At 42.8% G+C, this 16,893-nt stretch overlaps 1 protein-coding gene across 1 annotated transcript in view; it reads left to right on the top strand.

The window, feature by feature from the left end:
- The first annotated feature begins 1,017 nt into the window (after nucleotides 1-1,017).
- ITK (IL2 inducible T cell kinase) overlaps nucleotides 1,018-16,893 on the top strand; it is a 33,210-nt gene continuing 17,334 nt past the window's right edge. The window contains exons 1-2 of the mRNA XM_009634707.2: nucleotides 1,018-1,205; nucleotides 15,350-15,454. Coding sequence (XP_009633002.1) covers nucleotides 1,035-1,205; nucleotides 15,350-15,454 — 276 coding nt within the window. The 5' untranslated portion in view covers nucleotides 1,018-1,034. The remainder of the gene's footprint in view (nucleotides 1,206-15,349; nucleotides 15,455-16,893) is intronic.

Below are 16,893 nucleotides of genomic sequence, written 5' to 3'. Positions count from 1 at the left end.
TTTATAGCATCAGCAATGCACTTATACATCACTAATAAAAAATAAACAAAATATTAAAAATGGAAGAGCAGAGAAAAATAAATTGCATTTTCAAATATACCACTGCTGTTGTACCGAGCACATTAGGTACTTTTTTTTTTAATATATTTCTGTATTTAGCCTGGTGCCGCCTGCCCTGAATGGTGCCCTGAGGTGCTGAAGAAGCCAGTTTTGCTCGGTTTGATGTTTGTGCTCGCTTCACTGCTGATTACGCTGGTCTTGATTGCATCCGCAGAGGGCACGTTGTGCCTGTGCCTCCTGGAACATCCAGCCACAGACTCATTAGACTGCACCTGAAGCCGTCAGTAATCAGTAAATAGTAACCAGTGATAATTAATTAGTTATCCATTATTGTAACCATTTGTTTTCATTTTAAATACCTAACGACTACAAATATTTATCATTCTTCATACAAGTATATTCTGGATATCATTTTCTTTGCTTATATAGTAGGAACTTCCGTGTTATGTGGGAAACTTCCTCAAAATACGTTGTATGAAATCTTTGAGACACACAGTCAACTGTTAAATACTCCAAAGGGGAAGGCACCATTGCCTTGAAAAAGAAGTAAGGATGCATGACCTACTTCTGAAAGGACAGGAGAGACACTCATCCTATACATCCACGTTCAGTGTGTGCATTTGTAACTGTATTTACTAAATGGGCGAGTAGGAGACAGATGCTTAATCATGCCACACCTCTTTTTTAATTAATCTCTAATCATTGACTCACATCTACTGAATGTCCCTCAAGTGTTATTTTTTCCACAACATTTACCTTAGCGTATATTTCAACATGTGCTGTTCGTTTTATGACTTCAGAGAGGATGTGGTTATGGTTTGACAGAAAGGAAGCTTTGCTGTAGATGGGAAGATAAAGCTCAAAGCACCTACGCTGCCTTTTGAACACCTTTTTCTTCTTTTTTTTTAAATTAACTGTCTTCCTTCTTGTGTCTCTTTATTGGACGGGCGCTCAGCACATAGGGCAGACATCCCATGTCCTGGGAGACGACTATTTTTGGCTCAGCCATGAATAACTGCGTGCTCCTGGAGGAACTGCTGATCAAAAAATCCCAGCAGAAGAGAAGGACTTCACCCTCCAACTTCAAAGTGCGCTTCTTTGTCTTAACAAAATCCAAGCTGGCTTACTATGAACACCGCCATGGGGTATGTCAGCCATTTTCTCTCTCATAATAGAGTAATGGAGGGAAGGATGAAATTTGTTAAAGGAAGGGAAGGATGCTAATGGAGGGAAGGATGATCTTTTTAAAATTTTATTAACATTTCTGGTCCTTACTACAGCACCATTTACTGAAAACTGCGGAATGGTCAAACGGGTCATTTAGTGCTTCTGGTCCGTGGGCATTTGGTGTGCATGGGGGAATAAGACCAACTTGCTATTTTATAGAAAGGATCTAGTTTTGTTGTAGGAATTTAGCACGGGCGGTTGTAACTGGTGTGCATAACAGCCGCTTGAGCCTGTGCCTGGTAGTTCACATGAGTACGGGGGTGACCTGGAGTGGCGTAGCGCAAAGATCACAAGTGTACCCTAATTACATCTGCAAAAAAAGTCATCCGCAGATCTTCACTCTCTCATTCTTTTCTTCAGAGCAGCAGACTGATGGCTCGTAGGAGACTAGTCTTGCATTTTAAAATAAATTCAGCTGCCGTGTGTAACATCTAGTCTTCGGCGTCAGCTTCAGAAGGGATGCCATGATGAGATCTGCGCTCAGACTAGGCTTGCATTTCCCTGATTTGCTAAATATGAAGAAAATTAGAAGTCAATCTGTGCACCCCATTGTGCTAAGTGTTCTAGTGAAGTGAGAATTATTTCCTTCTATTTAGCTGGATGTTTGCTGAGCCTCGTTACGGTTGTAAATAATATTGCTTGTTTTCCAACAGTCACTGAACATGCTGTTAATCCATTATGTTTAGGCACTGTTACTGTACACAGCACAGAAACAGGGATCATGCTGCCTTGGTATCCAGCACTGGCAACTTCAGACCATCTGATCTTGCTCAGTTGCAGAAAGTTAAGTTAAAATTGAACCCAACAAGAAAAGCCAAGTATGCTGTGCCCTTGTATTTTATCATAACCAAGTCAAGGTTGGATACCAGCTTTAAGGATTAATAGTAATTTTTACTTTCAAGTTACTTCTCTCAAATATACCCAACAAAATTTTTTTCTTGCTTTTATGTTATAGTCTGTATTTTTCTTACCCCCATATTTAAATAAGATAATATTTATTGCTGCATACTGTGTCTATATTTGGTTTGAGACTCTCTTTGTCTGCTATCCAAACTCTCCTGCAAATGCTATTATTTTAAGATTTTAAATTTAATTGTAACTATTCCACTTAATTATTCTGGGTTAAATTTTCAAAATAATCAAAGTGATTCTGCTGTAGGGATTCAGAGAAATCTTCACAACTAGTTTTCTTTGGTGTTTTCTGACTCTTGGTGGACTTGAGATGAATTCAGTATACACTTTGCCTAGATACTTTTGCGGAATTGCAGTAGGTGTCTGTCGGCATCTTTAGACACTGAAATAGTTTGGAAAATCTGACTCGGTGGCTTTCAGTGGGGCAATGATTTCATTTGCTATGTGAGTATCTCTGGAAATTTTCTCCCCTAGTCTTCCTAAAGGTCAGTTAGGCAAGATGAGGGTTTGGTATATTATCTACTTTATGTTTTATACTATGTATTTTAAACATGCACATATTATATATGTGTAGACATGTATATGTAAACACACGTGTAACTTTAGGCCCTTATGCACATTTGAGGGACAGTGGGTATATCTGTAATTACAGGGTTGATTTTCCATGAAACACTGATTTTTTTCTGACACAAACTGTCAAAATCAGGTTGTTACATGAATAGAAGAACTTCGTACAAAACTGGGAGAAAATAGTTTGTCCTCTGAAGTACTCCCAGAACCGATCCTCAGTCTCTGCAGTAATCCTCCCCCAAATTAGACCATCCTGGTGAGACCTCCACGTGGTCAGGTCATTGCTGTTCTGGAGAGGAAAGCTTAGGGCAGCCTATGCAAGTATCATCGTGTTTTGTGCTGAGAATGAAGCGAGCCCCCAGCAATGGAGTTCACAGCTAGTGAAGGGAAAAGTACAATACCTGCCTGACATGTGGGCTATGCCCATCCCAGCGAGGAAACCAGGACTGGGGAGCGTGCGCAGGCAGTGAAATCGGTCGCCTGTAATCCTCATTCTCTAGTGCAGGCCCTGGCACAGCTTTGGCTCTGCTCCGTGGGGACTCTCTCAGATAATTTGTGGGGCTGGCAGGGGTTAGCACAGGCTGTCACCACTGCCAGCAGGCAGTTTGCATATGGTCCCCCTGCTCTGGAGGTTTAGGGCAAAGTGGTGAGGACATTGCTGTGCTCTGCCAGCTGGCTGCTGTTGATGGGGAGTATTCCCAGGCATGTGTACTGTACCATGTAGATGGGGCCAGCAGCTGTCCGGGCTTTTAAAGTATGGATTGTTCAATGGAAATCTCTGTGGATGTTTGCTTTAAGAACCCCTTACCAACCTGTTCAGTGAGTCCCTGTACTCAGAGTTCGGTAGTGTACAGTGCCCACCCCTGTGGTCCCTGGTCAGGCAGTGACAACAGCCTGTGCATGAAGTCGGGTAAAACAACTGCAAATTGCTTAATAGTTCAAGAAGTCTCACTGATTTCAGTTGGGTGGCTTAAAGTGAAGCATACACTTATGGATTAAGCCTGAGTTTATATGTTTTGCCTGTACTTAACAGAATTTAGCACCCAGCCCCTTTCTCTGCTTTTTGATGCTGTGGGTATAAAAAGGTGTTTAAGCGTTTATTGTAGCAGTCCAAAGCAAGGAAATAAACAGGTCAAAGGGGTATAGGGATCATTCCGTAAATGATACCAAATCTGTCCAGACAACCAACATCATAAAGGCAAATTTTTGCAGTAACTGTAATAGCATTTTTGTCATAACGGCCGTAGCCAGACAGAAAGCACTGTTCTCCTCAGGGGCCAAGCACACAATCGCCATTAATGTTAATGAAAGATATTTACATATCTCATTAGCAGAGTGAGCCCCCAATAACCGGCAACAATAAGAAGCTGTGTTTTCTGGAATTCATTATGAAGTGCACAATGCAGGGCTGTCTTAACATAAAGCAAAGCTCTGACAACAGGCACATGTATTCAGCCCCCATCTCTACTAAAATACATGAGAAATGCCTTTATTATAACATGCAAATCAATTCCACGGGCAAAAATTCTTTGTTTCCAGGGTCTGATTTTATAGCTACTGTACGTGTGAGCAAACAAGCACATGGGAGTAATCATTTTAACTATTTCAATGAGTTTGATTCTCACCAGAATAACCAGCAGTGAAGAGGCTGTGTGATACCCTCTGGGTGCCAGTACACTTGCAGTAGTGCAGAAGAAGCAGACAAGTGAATCCCTTTGGTGAGGCTTCTAGGACAGAGTTTCAAATGTCCTTACTTAGCAAAAACACTTAAACTCGTGAGTTACCTATATTCCATTCGCTTAATAGCTTATGGTGTTTGGTAAATCCTTCTCGTTAGCAGACAGGAGAGTGAAGAGAGGTAGTTTAGGATTTCAGACACCAAGTAGAGGCTCTGGTGTAGTCTTTGGCATGTCACATTCTTACCTGATGGGGACAGCCAGAAACGAGCATTGCTCCCTGTATTTCAAGTTGGCTCTAGTCTAAAAGTGGCACAGATGTCTGAGGCTGATGCCACACATCATGAATAGGCCACTGTCCTCTGCACTGGTACCATGCTAATGTGGTACCATTACCATTACATGATCTCTGAATCAGAGCTGCTCATCTTGGGGTGGCTCAGACCTCCAGAGAGTGCTTGGGTCTGTCTGCATCAGCTATGGAGAAGTGCTCCATGTCCCTATACCACAGTTTTCCCTCTTCAAAAACAGGCATTTTGACCTATGCAGGCATTCTGAGAAGTATTGCAGGGCTGGGAAAGTTGACCTAACACCTGGGAAGTTCAGACACATTATATTTTCAAATCTTGTCTCTTCGTCCAGCTTTTAAAGGCAGCAATGAAAGGAGCACACAGAAAAGGACCGAGTTCCCTTTTCATTTACAACAGCACCATTCTTCCTACACCGGTCAGATGCTCAGGAGGTCACATAGCATGAGTCAGCCTTGTCCCAGGAGCATTCATTGAAATCTTTGATATTCAGGTATAAAGATGGCACTTCAGCGTGTCTTGAAATTTGCTTTTGGCCTCTTGTTCCAGGAGAACAAAGGAATAAACTTGGCTGAAAAGCCTTTTATCAGCATCCTAGAAATGCTTCAGTTGTTGCTGTTGCACTGTCTACATGTGGGATTACTTGCAACAGTCCGGCTGCCCACAGTAAGAAAAGCAGCGCTTTGTTCCTCAGCCCAGCAGTCCATTTTACCTTGATTATTCTACACAGAATCCATCCTGCCCTGGAAAGTCTTATTTTTTTTTCCCTGAGACTCTAATGTAAACAGACTAAGATTTTTCTTCTGAAGATCTCCATTTTGGCATAAACCATTTCTCATTGCTTTGTATATTCTGAATACCTTAACAGTCATAAAGCTGTAATCCTAATCTAAAGCGAATTTAATCAGGGTATTAGAGACTGCTTCCAAATAAATACATATCTGAGTAGATATGTTATTCTTCATAACTTGTCATGTATTTATTAACAAGTTCTGCTTGCTTGCCAGAATTTGCAATACCATCTGGCTTCTGATGCATATCTCCAACTGATTTATTAATAATACACATATCACCCACAAAGAAGTCCGGCTTGGCATCTGTCTACATCACACCTGTTTCAATGAATTTTTATGTAAAAAAATCAATACAACCTTAAATAAGATGGAGACAAGGTACAAACCCGTGCCTAATGTTAAATGTAATCCTTTAGTACACCCCTGTAAATTTAAAATGGATTTTTTTAATAGTCCGAATTGTATTATTAGTGTTGAAGGAGGATTAAGTTCATATTGTTTGCCACAATATGAGCCTCACTTCTCTTGTGAAATCACAGAGTCGTGGTAATACTGTTTGGAGGGCACTTCTTAAACTCATCTCATCGGACTCTGTGCACGGGGCCAGCATTAGATCAACACTCGGAGCAGGACTATCGCCAACGCTAGAACAAGTTGGCTGTAGCGTTGACTAGCCACCACTTGAAAGCCATGGACAGAGATTTCACGTCTTTGGGCAACCTGTTCCAATGCATCTTACCAAATGTTTTTCTGGATATTTACAAAGTTACCGTCTATTGCAATTCTTGTTCGTGACTTCTGCGGTGTGATTCAGGGTAGTGACATTGTCTAGACAAGATTGCTTTAATCAAAATGCAGGCTATTCTCTGTCTGGTGTCTGCCTTTCTAGCTCTACACCTGTGTGGTAGAGTCAGATAATAAAAATAGCTTTTTTTCATTTTATCTTCCAGAATTTGATTATAATAATTTTCTTTTTGCACATTCTGTGGCTATGTGGTTCTGCTCCTACTAGATCTTTGCCTGGGTATTTATTGACCTTTAATCTTTCAAGAATTTTTAAAAATTACTTCTGAGCAGTGTCTCCCCAGAAAATGTCAGATAATTCAATTTTCTTTAAATTACAAAGCCCAAATCTTTCTTCTGTTGGAGAACATTATGGATGTGGCAAAATCTTCACCCCATGTTTTCTTTTACATCTTTAAGGAAGGAATACCTCTTAATATGAATGTACTGCAATAAATATGGGCTTTCCTAATAGTTACCTTTTATTAGACTTTTCAGCTGTGGCCATTTTTACTTCCAGTGCCTGCCTCTGCTTTATATTGCAATCAACATTGTAACTGATACTGTTGCAATGCCTGCCTCTTTGCTTTATACTCTTTCATGCTTTCTGACCAATTTTTTGTTGTTGTTCTTAAAGCTTATACTTTTTTAATGAAACAGTGATGGCACTTGGTCAATTTAATTTAGCTTCCCTTCTTTCATTGAATCTTTCATTTACTGCAATCTACTTCTCCTCCCAGTCTTTGCTTGAGTCAAGAATAGCTTTGAAGAAACTAATAGTCTTCAGAAGTTGTTCCATATGCTTTTCTGTAACATAAAAGACTTATTTCCATCATATCAGAAAGCTCATTTGAAAGCCAACAATCTTCCTTTTTTTTCCTTCTGTTTCTTGATGGTGACGTTGATTTTCTTGTCAAACCACTTGCACTGATCGTAGGTGTGCGCACCTTGAGAATCATCTCAGACAGGACCTGAGACAATGTGAATGTTGGAAGTGGCTTCGTCTGATTTTAAAATAGGAGTCCAGTGAAAATACTGGGCTATTGCAGATGTGTGAGGCCCTGTGATGGACCAAGGGAAAAATGCTCTTATGGCCAAGTGTGCTTTTCCACCAGATCCCTTTACTTCAACATTAAATAAACACAGCCCATGAAAATGTACATTTTGTACCATAGAGACCTTGCAGGAAGGTTATGGTTTCAATTTCCACATGCATGTCTTCTGTTTTCAGCTCATGTAATTCTGAAAATTGGACGCCTTAGCAAGCCTGGAGGGGTGAACCATGAACTGGGCAACTCTTGGCTAAGTGTGCAGTGTCTGAGGTCCAGGTCTTCAGTGTGTCTCTATTGACTTCTCTAGCCTTTTAAAAAGTTAGATTTCTCTGTTTTTAAATTATTTTGGTGGAAATGCAACACAGGGTCTGGCCTGCAGGACTTCATAAGGATAGTAGAATTAATTCTGCTGTAGCAGATGTTCCCCAGGTAAACTGAGAGTTTAACTGAGTAAATTGATAACAAACTGAGATTGTTTGCATGGAATGGGCTTTGGCTACAAACAGTATTGGCCTCAGAAAACAAGATCTGGTACTGAAATTAGTCATTGGGAGTGACATTGCCTGGTGAACAAACTGATAGCATGCAACCAGTGCATGCGGACAGCAGGCAGCACAATTATTAAGCAGCACCGTAAGGTCTCACAGGCAGATGAAATACTTACTTTCTGATGTAGGAAGCTGCCATGATTCAGCGTGTATTGCCATGTCCCATGGTCCAGGTGAGGGTGCGATCACGGAGATCTTTGCAGGTCCCTGGAAACAGGGCAAAAAGAAGTTAGTGGCTGCAAGTGCTCCAGTCAGGTCTGGCAGCAGCTGAGTTCGGCGGTGGAGTGCCCATGGATGAGTTATGGCAGTGAAGCAGGCGCAGCCCTCCAGCTGCCTCCCCAGGCTGCTAGGTGTGCTTCTCCATCTCTGCTCCTTGGAGGAACAGAGGCATCTTAGGCACTGTCTGCAGGTGATTTTGTTATTCAACACAATGCAACGCACTCTGCATCCAGGGCGTGCCCACCTCTAAAACACCTTCATGTTCTTTAGATGTAAAAACAGCTGTAAAACTTTCTTTTTTTTTTTAATTCAAGTAGGAGGACAAAATAGCCGTGATAGACATGTAACCCAGGCAGCTACATTTAGGGATTTAAATATCAAATATAAGGGGGTATATTGGAGGTATTAAAGCATAACACAATAGTCAGAACTCTACTGAAAATCCCAGTATTATCAATTACCACCTCTTTCTGATTTTCCTTTGGAACACTTAGTATTGGCAGGAAATGCAAAATCCCTTACAACTTTCTTCTAAAATTCAGATTGCTCAGTTTAGGTTTCAAATTTCATTTTAAAATTGTTTGAATTGTTTTATTTCTCATAAAACCTCAAACTATCAGTGTTCTTAAAAGAGGAAGAACTCCCAAAATACTGAATGATGCTAGGGTTCAGGCAAAATTTCTATCAATCCAGCAATCAACAGTTCTTAATATCCTAACTATTAATGATAAAAACAGCACATGCCACCATGTATAGATAAGGGATATGACAAAGGATAGAAAATAACTGTATCAACATGTGTTCAGGGAGGTTCAAGTTCATGTTCAAGTCTTTTTGTCAGTGGATAAATACCATAGCAGGAGAATTGCCATTAAAAATAAGGCCATGTTGTTCCAGTGGTATCTCATAATCTCCTAGTTACTATTTTCTTCTTAATTGCTATCTCAGCACCAACACATGACTATGAGAGACCTATAGTCTAAGTAGCAAATAAACTGGAGACTCTGCAACACCATAGGCATAAGCAGAATTTGGGCAGCTCAGCAATTCAAGAAATTCCTTTCCAACTTACTGCAGAAGCTCAGCAAGGCCTGAAGAAAGTCGTACCTGAAAGGCAGTAAGATTTAAAAAGATGATGTTTACCAAACCACAACAAGTTGAGCTCTCTGCCCCTGGAAGGTGTTTACACCTTGCATAATGGTTCTGCTTCACGTTGATAGTAATCTGGCTGCAAAGAGACAGATAGGTCCGTCAGAGTGGTCTGCTCGTTGACCCATTTGTTTCCTACCAGTGGTTAGATCTGTAAGTGCCTCTTGCCTTGAAGCCATGTACTCATTTCCTCCACAAAATGACGTTTGAAAAGCTTAAACAGAGCTTTAACATTGTATGGCTGTGATGGTAAATTTGGAGTTATGTGGAGAGAAATGAGAGCAAGCCATGGATATATGGTTCTATGTTGTTCCTATAGCTTAATTTAAGCACAAGAGTATGAAAGTGTGGTCACAGATCACACCAGAGGTCATGAGCCAAGTGGCTTGTCTCCAGGAGTGGTCAGTATCTGCCATTTAGAGCAGAACTACAAAAATAGCCTCAAGTGTTTTCCTGGAAGCTGATAGGGAGTATCTTGAAGAACCTGACTATACAAATGTAGACCTTTTTGAGCTCAGAGACAGCTGTGTGAGAGAAAGACTCTTCCATATTAAATATCTTTTTCCAATCATTTTGCAATCATCCTGAATTATTCTGAAGACAGGCATTTTTATGGTGGGATGTGTTGGGGGTTTTTTCCACTTTATTTCAGCCTGAGCTCATTGCTTTCAGGTGCTACCCGAGAACGTGTGCTGGGCGAGGAGCAGCCCACGCAGCTTCTCACCTGTGGCCATGTCCCGTTGCTCTTCATAGCTGGGGGAATATTTAAAATTGATTACTGTGCTCTTAATAGCGACATTGTAAAATTGTTGCTTTGTTACTTAAGACATCCACCCCTGAGGGGAACTAAGCCACCGCTGTGGGCTCTGGGAATACAGGAGCCCTCCCTGGTTTTAATTCTGTTCACTCTTAGCCCTAATCAGCTGAGTGGAAAGGATTTCTGCTTCTTTTTTTTCTGTCCTGTTGCTACCTGTGTAGCAACAGTGCAGGTGTTTCTGTTCTTAAAAGCAGTTGGGTCGCATAGCCACAGCTAAGGATACAACTTCACCTGTAGAGTCTTCATGGCAGGGCCAGAAAGTACACTAAGGGGAAAAAAGTGTGAAGATCCCAGGTTGAATTTACAGCACTTAAGTTCAGTAAATCCACTTTACTATATGGAAGTGCAGCAAAAGGACAGCAACACAGATGGAAGCCGAGCGCTGTATTTCCAAGTTTTAGAAAGGGAATTGATTTTCATGAAAAAGCCCTATTATAAAGTCACATGTGATGTTCTGCCAGCATTCAAGCACTTCCCCAGGGCAGCTGCATTGCTTCTGCTCCCTGAAACTAGCTCATGCCCTCTCCTGAGCCCATTTTGACCCCTCCAGCACGCCAGGGTGCACATGTACCACAGTTCAGAAACCAGCAGGATAAAGCTACAGGTGACAGGAGTATGATATGGTTAAGGTGTATTATTGTTACTGCTAAGTTGTCGTTACTGTGTGCAGTTACCGCATCACCAGTAAGAGCTGTGGACGGGGGCCTAGGGGGCGTTCACTGTGCGATTATAAGTCCCCTGCAGAGGTATGTTAGTCGTCTTAAGGCCAGTGCTTGCCGTGGTTCTTGAATGGTCTGCTATCACCAGCACATCAGTCTCCCATTGACACTCTAAAAATACTTCAATGTGTGCGCAAGCCTCTCTTCACACTTATATACACTTTATTCTGGTGGCCTGCAGAAGTCAAAGCTTTTGCTTACCACCACCACCACCACCCCCCCAGCCTGTTGCTGAGGGACTGTCTATAGCAATGAAAAAAACCACCTGGTTTGGTTTCACCACCTCAAATGCACAGAGTATGAAACCCCAAAATCAGCCAAGGGCCAAGCAAAGACCCCTCACATACTGAATCACCAATTAAGAATGGTTCCTTCTAGTCGAGATGGTAAGTGAGAACAGGGAATGGAGTTTGGCTCAGATTCTTACAAAAAAAACCCTGATGCTACAGAGAAGGTCATTAAATGCTCTTATTGGCGGAAATGTTTTTGCGGTTGAGCTTACGGAGGACTGGAATTTCCTACCTCACTCCACTGCAGCTGTAAATTAGCTTTCCCCTACCCTCCTACTGGGGGAAAATGTCCAGCTGCAACTGGGCCTTTGCTGGGGAGCAGCAGGCAAACATGGGCTCATGGACGGACCTTGTGGCAGGAGGAAAGGCTCCTGTATCCAAAGGGGGACGCAGCAGGGCTACAGAGGGGGCCGTACCCCTTTCTGCTGTGAGGTGCCTGGCTGGGCTGGGAGGAGCAGCCGGCATTGCAAAGGAAGGAACGCACAGGCGACGGGGATGAGGTACGGGGAGATAGAGGTGAACACAAACACCCAGTGACACAGAGCAAGGAAAACCCAGCTGCAGCATGGAGAGCCCTTGGTAGTGATCACTGCCAAGGAGTTTGGGGCCTCATGAATCTTAATTTCTTGGTTTTCCCCTCACCAGCACAAAAGAAACAAGATACAATCCCTTATACAACTTTGGAACCAAGCTGGCTTTATGAAACATGAGCATGCTGCCTTTCTGCCTGCCAGAAAACGCTGCCTGCTCCCTCTTCCCGTGCTGCGTGAGATCAGGCTCTGCCCACCCCTGCCTTACCTCTCCCTAGCATTTGGCCTCCCTCCCCTCCCTCTGCTTCCAGCACCAGTGGCCACTTTTTTTGCCAAGGCCCTTTGGTAAATGCAGTGGGGTTCGGCAAAACCTTTAAGCATCCACCAAGGGACCTTCAGCCTAAATGCTTGGTGCAGTGCTTTTAATGAATGGGCTTCACAAAGAGCAACAGCAAAGTGTTAGCCAGAAAGTAGCCAATTCCTGAGACTGCACAGTCCCATATCTTACAAGATCTTAGACATTCATGAAACCTGGGGGTGCAGAGCCATGGTCAGGAAATGTGCTCATGGAGCGGATTTGTGTCACCTGCAACGGTCACCAATGGCTCACTGAAGCTCCTGCCACAGGCTCCACATCCCCACCCTTGCCCCTGCCCCAAACCATGAGCTGGTGAAAAGTGATTCATTTGGTTGGATGGCCAAGCTGCTGTGGTGTGGGTGAGTAGCAGTGTTGGTGGTTGTGTAAGTCTTGGCACGTGACAAATGCCAGGTGGCTCATTCCCCAAGCAAGCATGGCAACATGCCTTGTGTGTTGCAGGTCAGGGCTATGCTGATTGTACCACAGTCCTAGTATTGAAGGCAAACAGGGACCACTGTGGTCACCTAGGGTATGCAGTGGACACAAACTAAAGGACTAAGCAGTGAAAGAGCTGCTGGAGCTGTGTGGCAAGAGGAGGTGAAGTACCAAAGACGAATCCTGTAATGCGTTGGGCTTGTGATGCCCCTGGCTCCATTCAGAGCTGTTGGCTCCCCTTCCTGGAATCACCATATTGCAAATAACAGACCAAAAGAAATAAGCCAGGACGGACCGATCTGCAGCACACTGTACTTCTCCTTGTGGGACAGCAGCATGCCTTGGTTATCTTTCCACACGCATTACACAGTAAGACCACTGATGTTTTTTCTGACCAACCAGCTAAAACATCTATTTAATTATACTCCGGGCAGACTGAAAACAACAAATGGAGATCTGTCAGCATGTTTTGTCTAGCCCTTTTTAGGAACAAGTCTCTGAGGTTTTTGGAGACCATTTTTAAGAGGCTTTTCCTCTCCACTCCCTTCCAAATGGCCCAGTTGCTTTTGTTGGATTAAAGTGCAGACAGGCATCACAAAAGCAGGGATATGATTAGCTTCCAGCCCAGTTTCTGGGTAATGCCTGGTTTGTGAGCAGTAATTCCAGTTGTCCGTGCTGCTACGGGGCTGTAATTGCTTTCTATCAGCAAAGTCCCATCAGCTGAGGATCTGCTGGGCAATGCACCGGCTGCAAGACGCACCCGGACATGGCATGGCAATGTGAGATTATGGGGAGCTTCTGTTGCTGAAAATACATGATTAAAAGGAACACAGTAGGTGATGAGAGCTGCAGAACAAGTGCACGAAGTTTCTTGAGAAGGCTGGACTCTGTCTTCCACCAAAGTCTGGAAAGGTATCACCAAAAAACAGTCTGCAGTGAAAAAGCAAGAGCATGTGGCTGGCACAGCCTCAGAGGAGGACTGCATGTGGTTAAGCCCTGGGACTTCAAAGGAATAAGATGAAGGAGGGTTCAATGCTAGCAAAATTGAAGGGTTTTATAGGAAATAAATGGCTTTGTGTCTCATGGAAGGGGTAGAAGTCCCAGGGGCAGAACCAATGATAGAGGAGGTTGTGGAGACAAAGGAAGCCAAGTCTGGAAAAAAAGTGAATAGACAAGAATGAAAGAAAATGCATGGTGAAAATGGGGTGCGGTAAAGCCTTCTAAGGCTTGGCAATACTCTTGATAGTTAATTGGTATTTACATTTAGGGGTGCTTTATGGATTTGGGTTTATTGATACAAAAAAATCCCACTCCACCCCATGGAGCTATGTAGGCAGACGCTGTTTACAGGAGATGGCGCTGGCAGTAAATCCAGAGGCAACGGTTGAACTGCAAGCAAATACAAATACAAAACCCAATTATACCAGCAAAGTTCTGCAAGATCAATGTGAGACCTCACTGTAATAATTTCCCTCTTTTTCCTCAAGTCCAAGTATACAAAGGCAAAGTACCCAGCCAGTGGAGCCTTGGGGCCTTTCTGTTTGATGGGCCACTGTGGCAAACCTCACTCCATCCCCAGTGGCATCAGCTGCTTCCCTGTTTTAGGCTAAATTTACTGATGGAAGGTAGCAACAGAGAAGCAGCGAGGGTCGGCACGGAGGCGCCGTGCAGAGGGGCAGGCGTCCTGCCCTGGTGATGGCCGCTGCAAGCAGGGCAGAGCTGCAGGGTCAGGGTGACGTGGGGAGCAAGGGGCGAGAGGGAGCTGGAGGGTGAAGGGCACAAAAGGTTGGGTTAGGGGTCCAAGGGAGGGCAAGGAAGTTGCTGAAGTCTTGCTGTGTCTCTGAATGACAACCTGTGACAGGTACAACACAGTCGCTGAAGTTCATGCTCTCTCCCATTGACAGTTGCCTGTGTTTGAAAAACAGAAGCTTTTGCAGTGTTTTTGGCGTTCTTAAATCTCACTGATTTCCGTCACGTTGTCGCAAAGCTGAGCTGGGAGACAGCTAGTATTTAATCCCTACTGAAAATGAATCAAAACAGGAAACCAGTTTGCCTCCGAAGAGCAAACGCATTTGTAGCGAATCCTTCAGAAGCTTGCACCAGATACCAAGCCTTAGCTCAGCTCCTGCCTGCCGCATGCCGGCATCCACCTCGCCCCGCTCTTGCAAAAGCTGTGTGCCACATGCCAAGGGGCTATGGGGCGAGGATTCAGTGGGAAATAGGGCACAGCAAGGGAGTCGGGATACTTGGATGTCTGTTCTTTTCTTACCCTTTCCTAACTGCCCATACTGTTATCTAGGTATCTGGCATATGATGAATAGTAATGCAGCAGAGGCTGCCAGAAAAATAGATTTGTCGGCAAGTTTTTGAGGGTATTATTTCTTACAAAATTTCCTGTTATTTTTTCTTAGCTAAAAACCCAGACAGAACAAAAACAGAGAAGTGTTTTGTTTCTTGGAAAACAGATGCAGTAAAAATGTTACATTTTAGATAAACTGCTTAGTTTTGAAATTCTCAGTATGCAAATATTTTTTAAAATTAGTTAGTAAACTGAACATTTCATGTACATAGTCCCTTTTGGTTAAAAAGACATTTCATTTTGTTGGAAGAAAAAATAAAACCTAAATGTCAACCAAAGGTTTTGACTGGTTCTCTAAGAATCCATGTGCTGAGTTGAAATATGTGTGTGTGCATATATGTATGTGTATGTGCAATTCATATAGAGGTGCCATATGTAAGAATGATTTTATACCTTTATGTGTCTTTATACCTTTAAATGTCTTACATAATCAGTTAATTTGCATCTGCTCCATTAAAATTAAATGTCCTGTGGGCATGACAGTCTTGTCTAATTATTCACTTAATCATTAGCATTAACCATGTGCTTTTCTCTGTCTTTCAGAAAAAAAGGACTTTGAAGGGTTCTGTGGAACTTTCCAGGATTAAATGTGTGGAAATTGTGAAAAGTGACATCATCATTCCCTGTCAGTATAAATATCCTTTCCAGGTGAGTCCATGGACCATCCTGATAGAGGTAGCACTTCATTTTGTATTTCAATAAAATTCTCCCTCACAGTGCAGTCATTAACGAACCCAACACCAAGGTGAACAACAACAAAGGAAGAAAAAGCAGATCAAGGTTTGAAATGAACTGAGGAATCAGAGAGCCGGTGTTATTACAAGATCCATAAACTCTTACACTCATTCATTTTAAATTGGAAAGGATCGTTAGACCTTCTCATCCTACCCCATGTTTGAGACCGTATTCGGCTCGCCCACTCACTCATGTTCAGAGAAAGCCCATCTTTCACACGGGGAATACGCCCAGGGTTTTGGCCAATTTACCTGTGTGATGCTGAAACTGTGGCCTTTGCATCAGAAACATCAGGGTGAATGTAATGTGTTAGGCAGACTATGTCAGACAAGAAATGAGAGGGGTTCTAGTGATGAGATGGCTTAACGACCAAGAGACGGACAGTGTTAGCTCTAGGATGAGGAAAGCATTGTCTAGTGTTAATTGTTAACACATATGGGCTTCATTTACATTGCCATGTAAACATAAATACCACGGAATATTTGCTCAGTTATTGCAACACAAATTCCCAGTTTATTATGTTATTCCCTGTGCTGCCATTTATCAGAATTTTGTCATATTGGTGACAGTATTTTTCTTAATAATTACGGTGTATGGATTTCGGCGAATACAGGGCCTTCTCTGTTCACAGTTGGCTTTAAAAGAGTGAATTCTCTGAACTCAGATTTGCAGATAAAGGCTAATGATTGTGACCCATGTACACCATAAATGTTAAAAAAGATACATAACTTCATAAAAAGAAAAGTGACACCCATAAAGCAAGATTTCTTTTTTTACCATCCTTGTTATCTCAAAACCAACACCAGTATGGAAGCTTGGCTGGGTACTGTCATTCTTACAAATCATGACGTAGCTTGTAGAGTTTTCTCTAAATCTTCATTTAAACAGTACAAGTGCATATCCACCACGCTCTAATCTGAGCCCTGGAAAATGTTGCCTTGCAGAGATACGAGAAGGGAGAGGAAATAATTTCCCAAACAAGGCTGGGTCAGGAAACCCTCCGGTGTGGGGTGGTCCCCAGCCAGGATCATAAGAGTCATCCTGGAATATTACAAAATGTTGCTAAGTTGGTGCATAATGAGCACTCAAGAAAACAGATAATCAGACTGTTACGGCCTTGTTTATAGGCGTTTGGGAGCAGCAGAAGATGCTGTCGTACACTGCAAATGGCTTTCGATGAGCAGCCCGACAGGGAAGCTCTCAGCTGGGGCTGGGTAGGAGCTGCCTGGCTGGGGGAAGGCCTGATGGGGGAACCTCAGCTGCTCTTAACTTGAGTGAACATGGACTAGGGAAGGAACAAATGCTCAGATCTGTTTGGTTTCAGTCTGAATTTTCAAGTCTCTAACTCCATA

The sequence above is a fragment of the Egretta garzetta genome, unplaced genomic scaffold (genome assembly GCF_000687185.1).
Source record: "Egretta garzetta isolate BGI_Z169 unplaced genomic scaffold, ASM68718v1 scaffold612, whole genome shotgun sequence".
Classification (NCBI taxonomy): Eukaryota; Metazoa; Chordata; class Aves; order Pelecaniformes; family Ardeidae; genus Egretta; species Egretta garzetta.
This window is presented reverse-complemented; position numbering and strand designations above follow the sequence as displayed.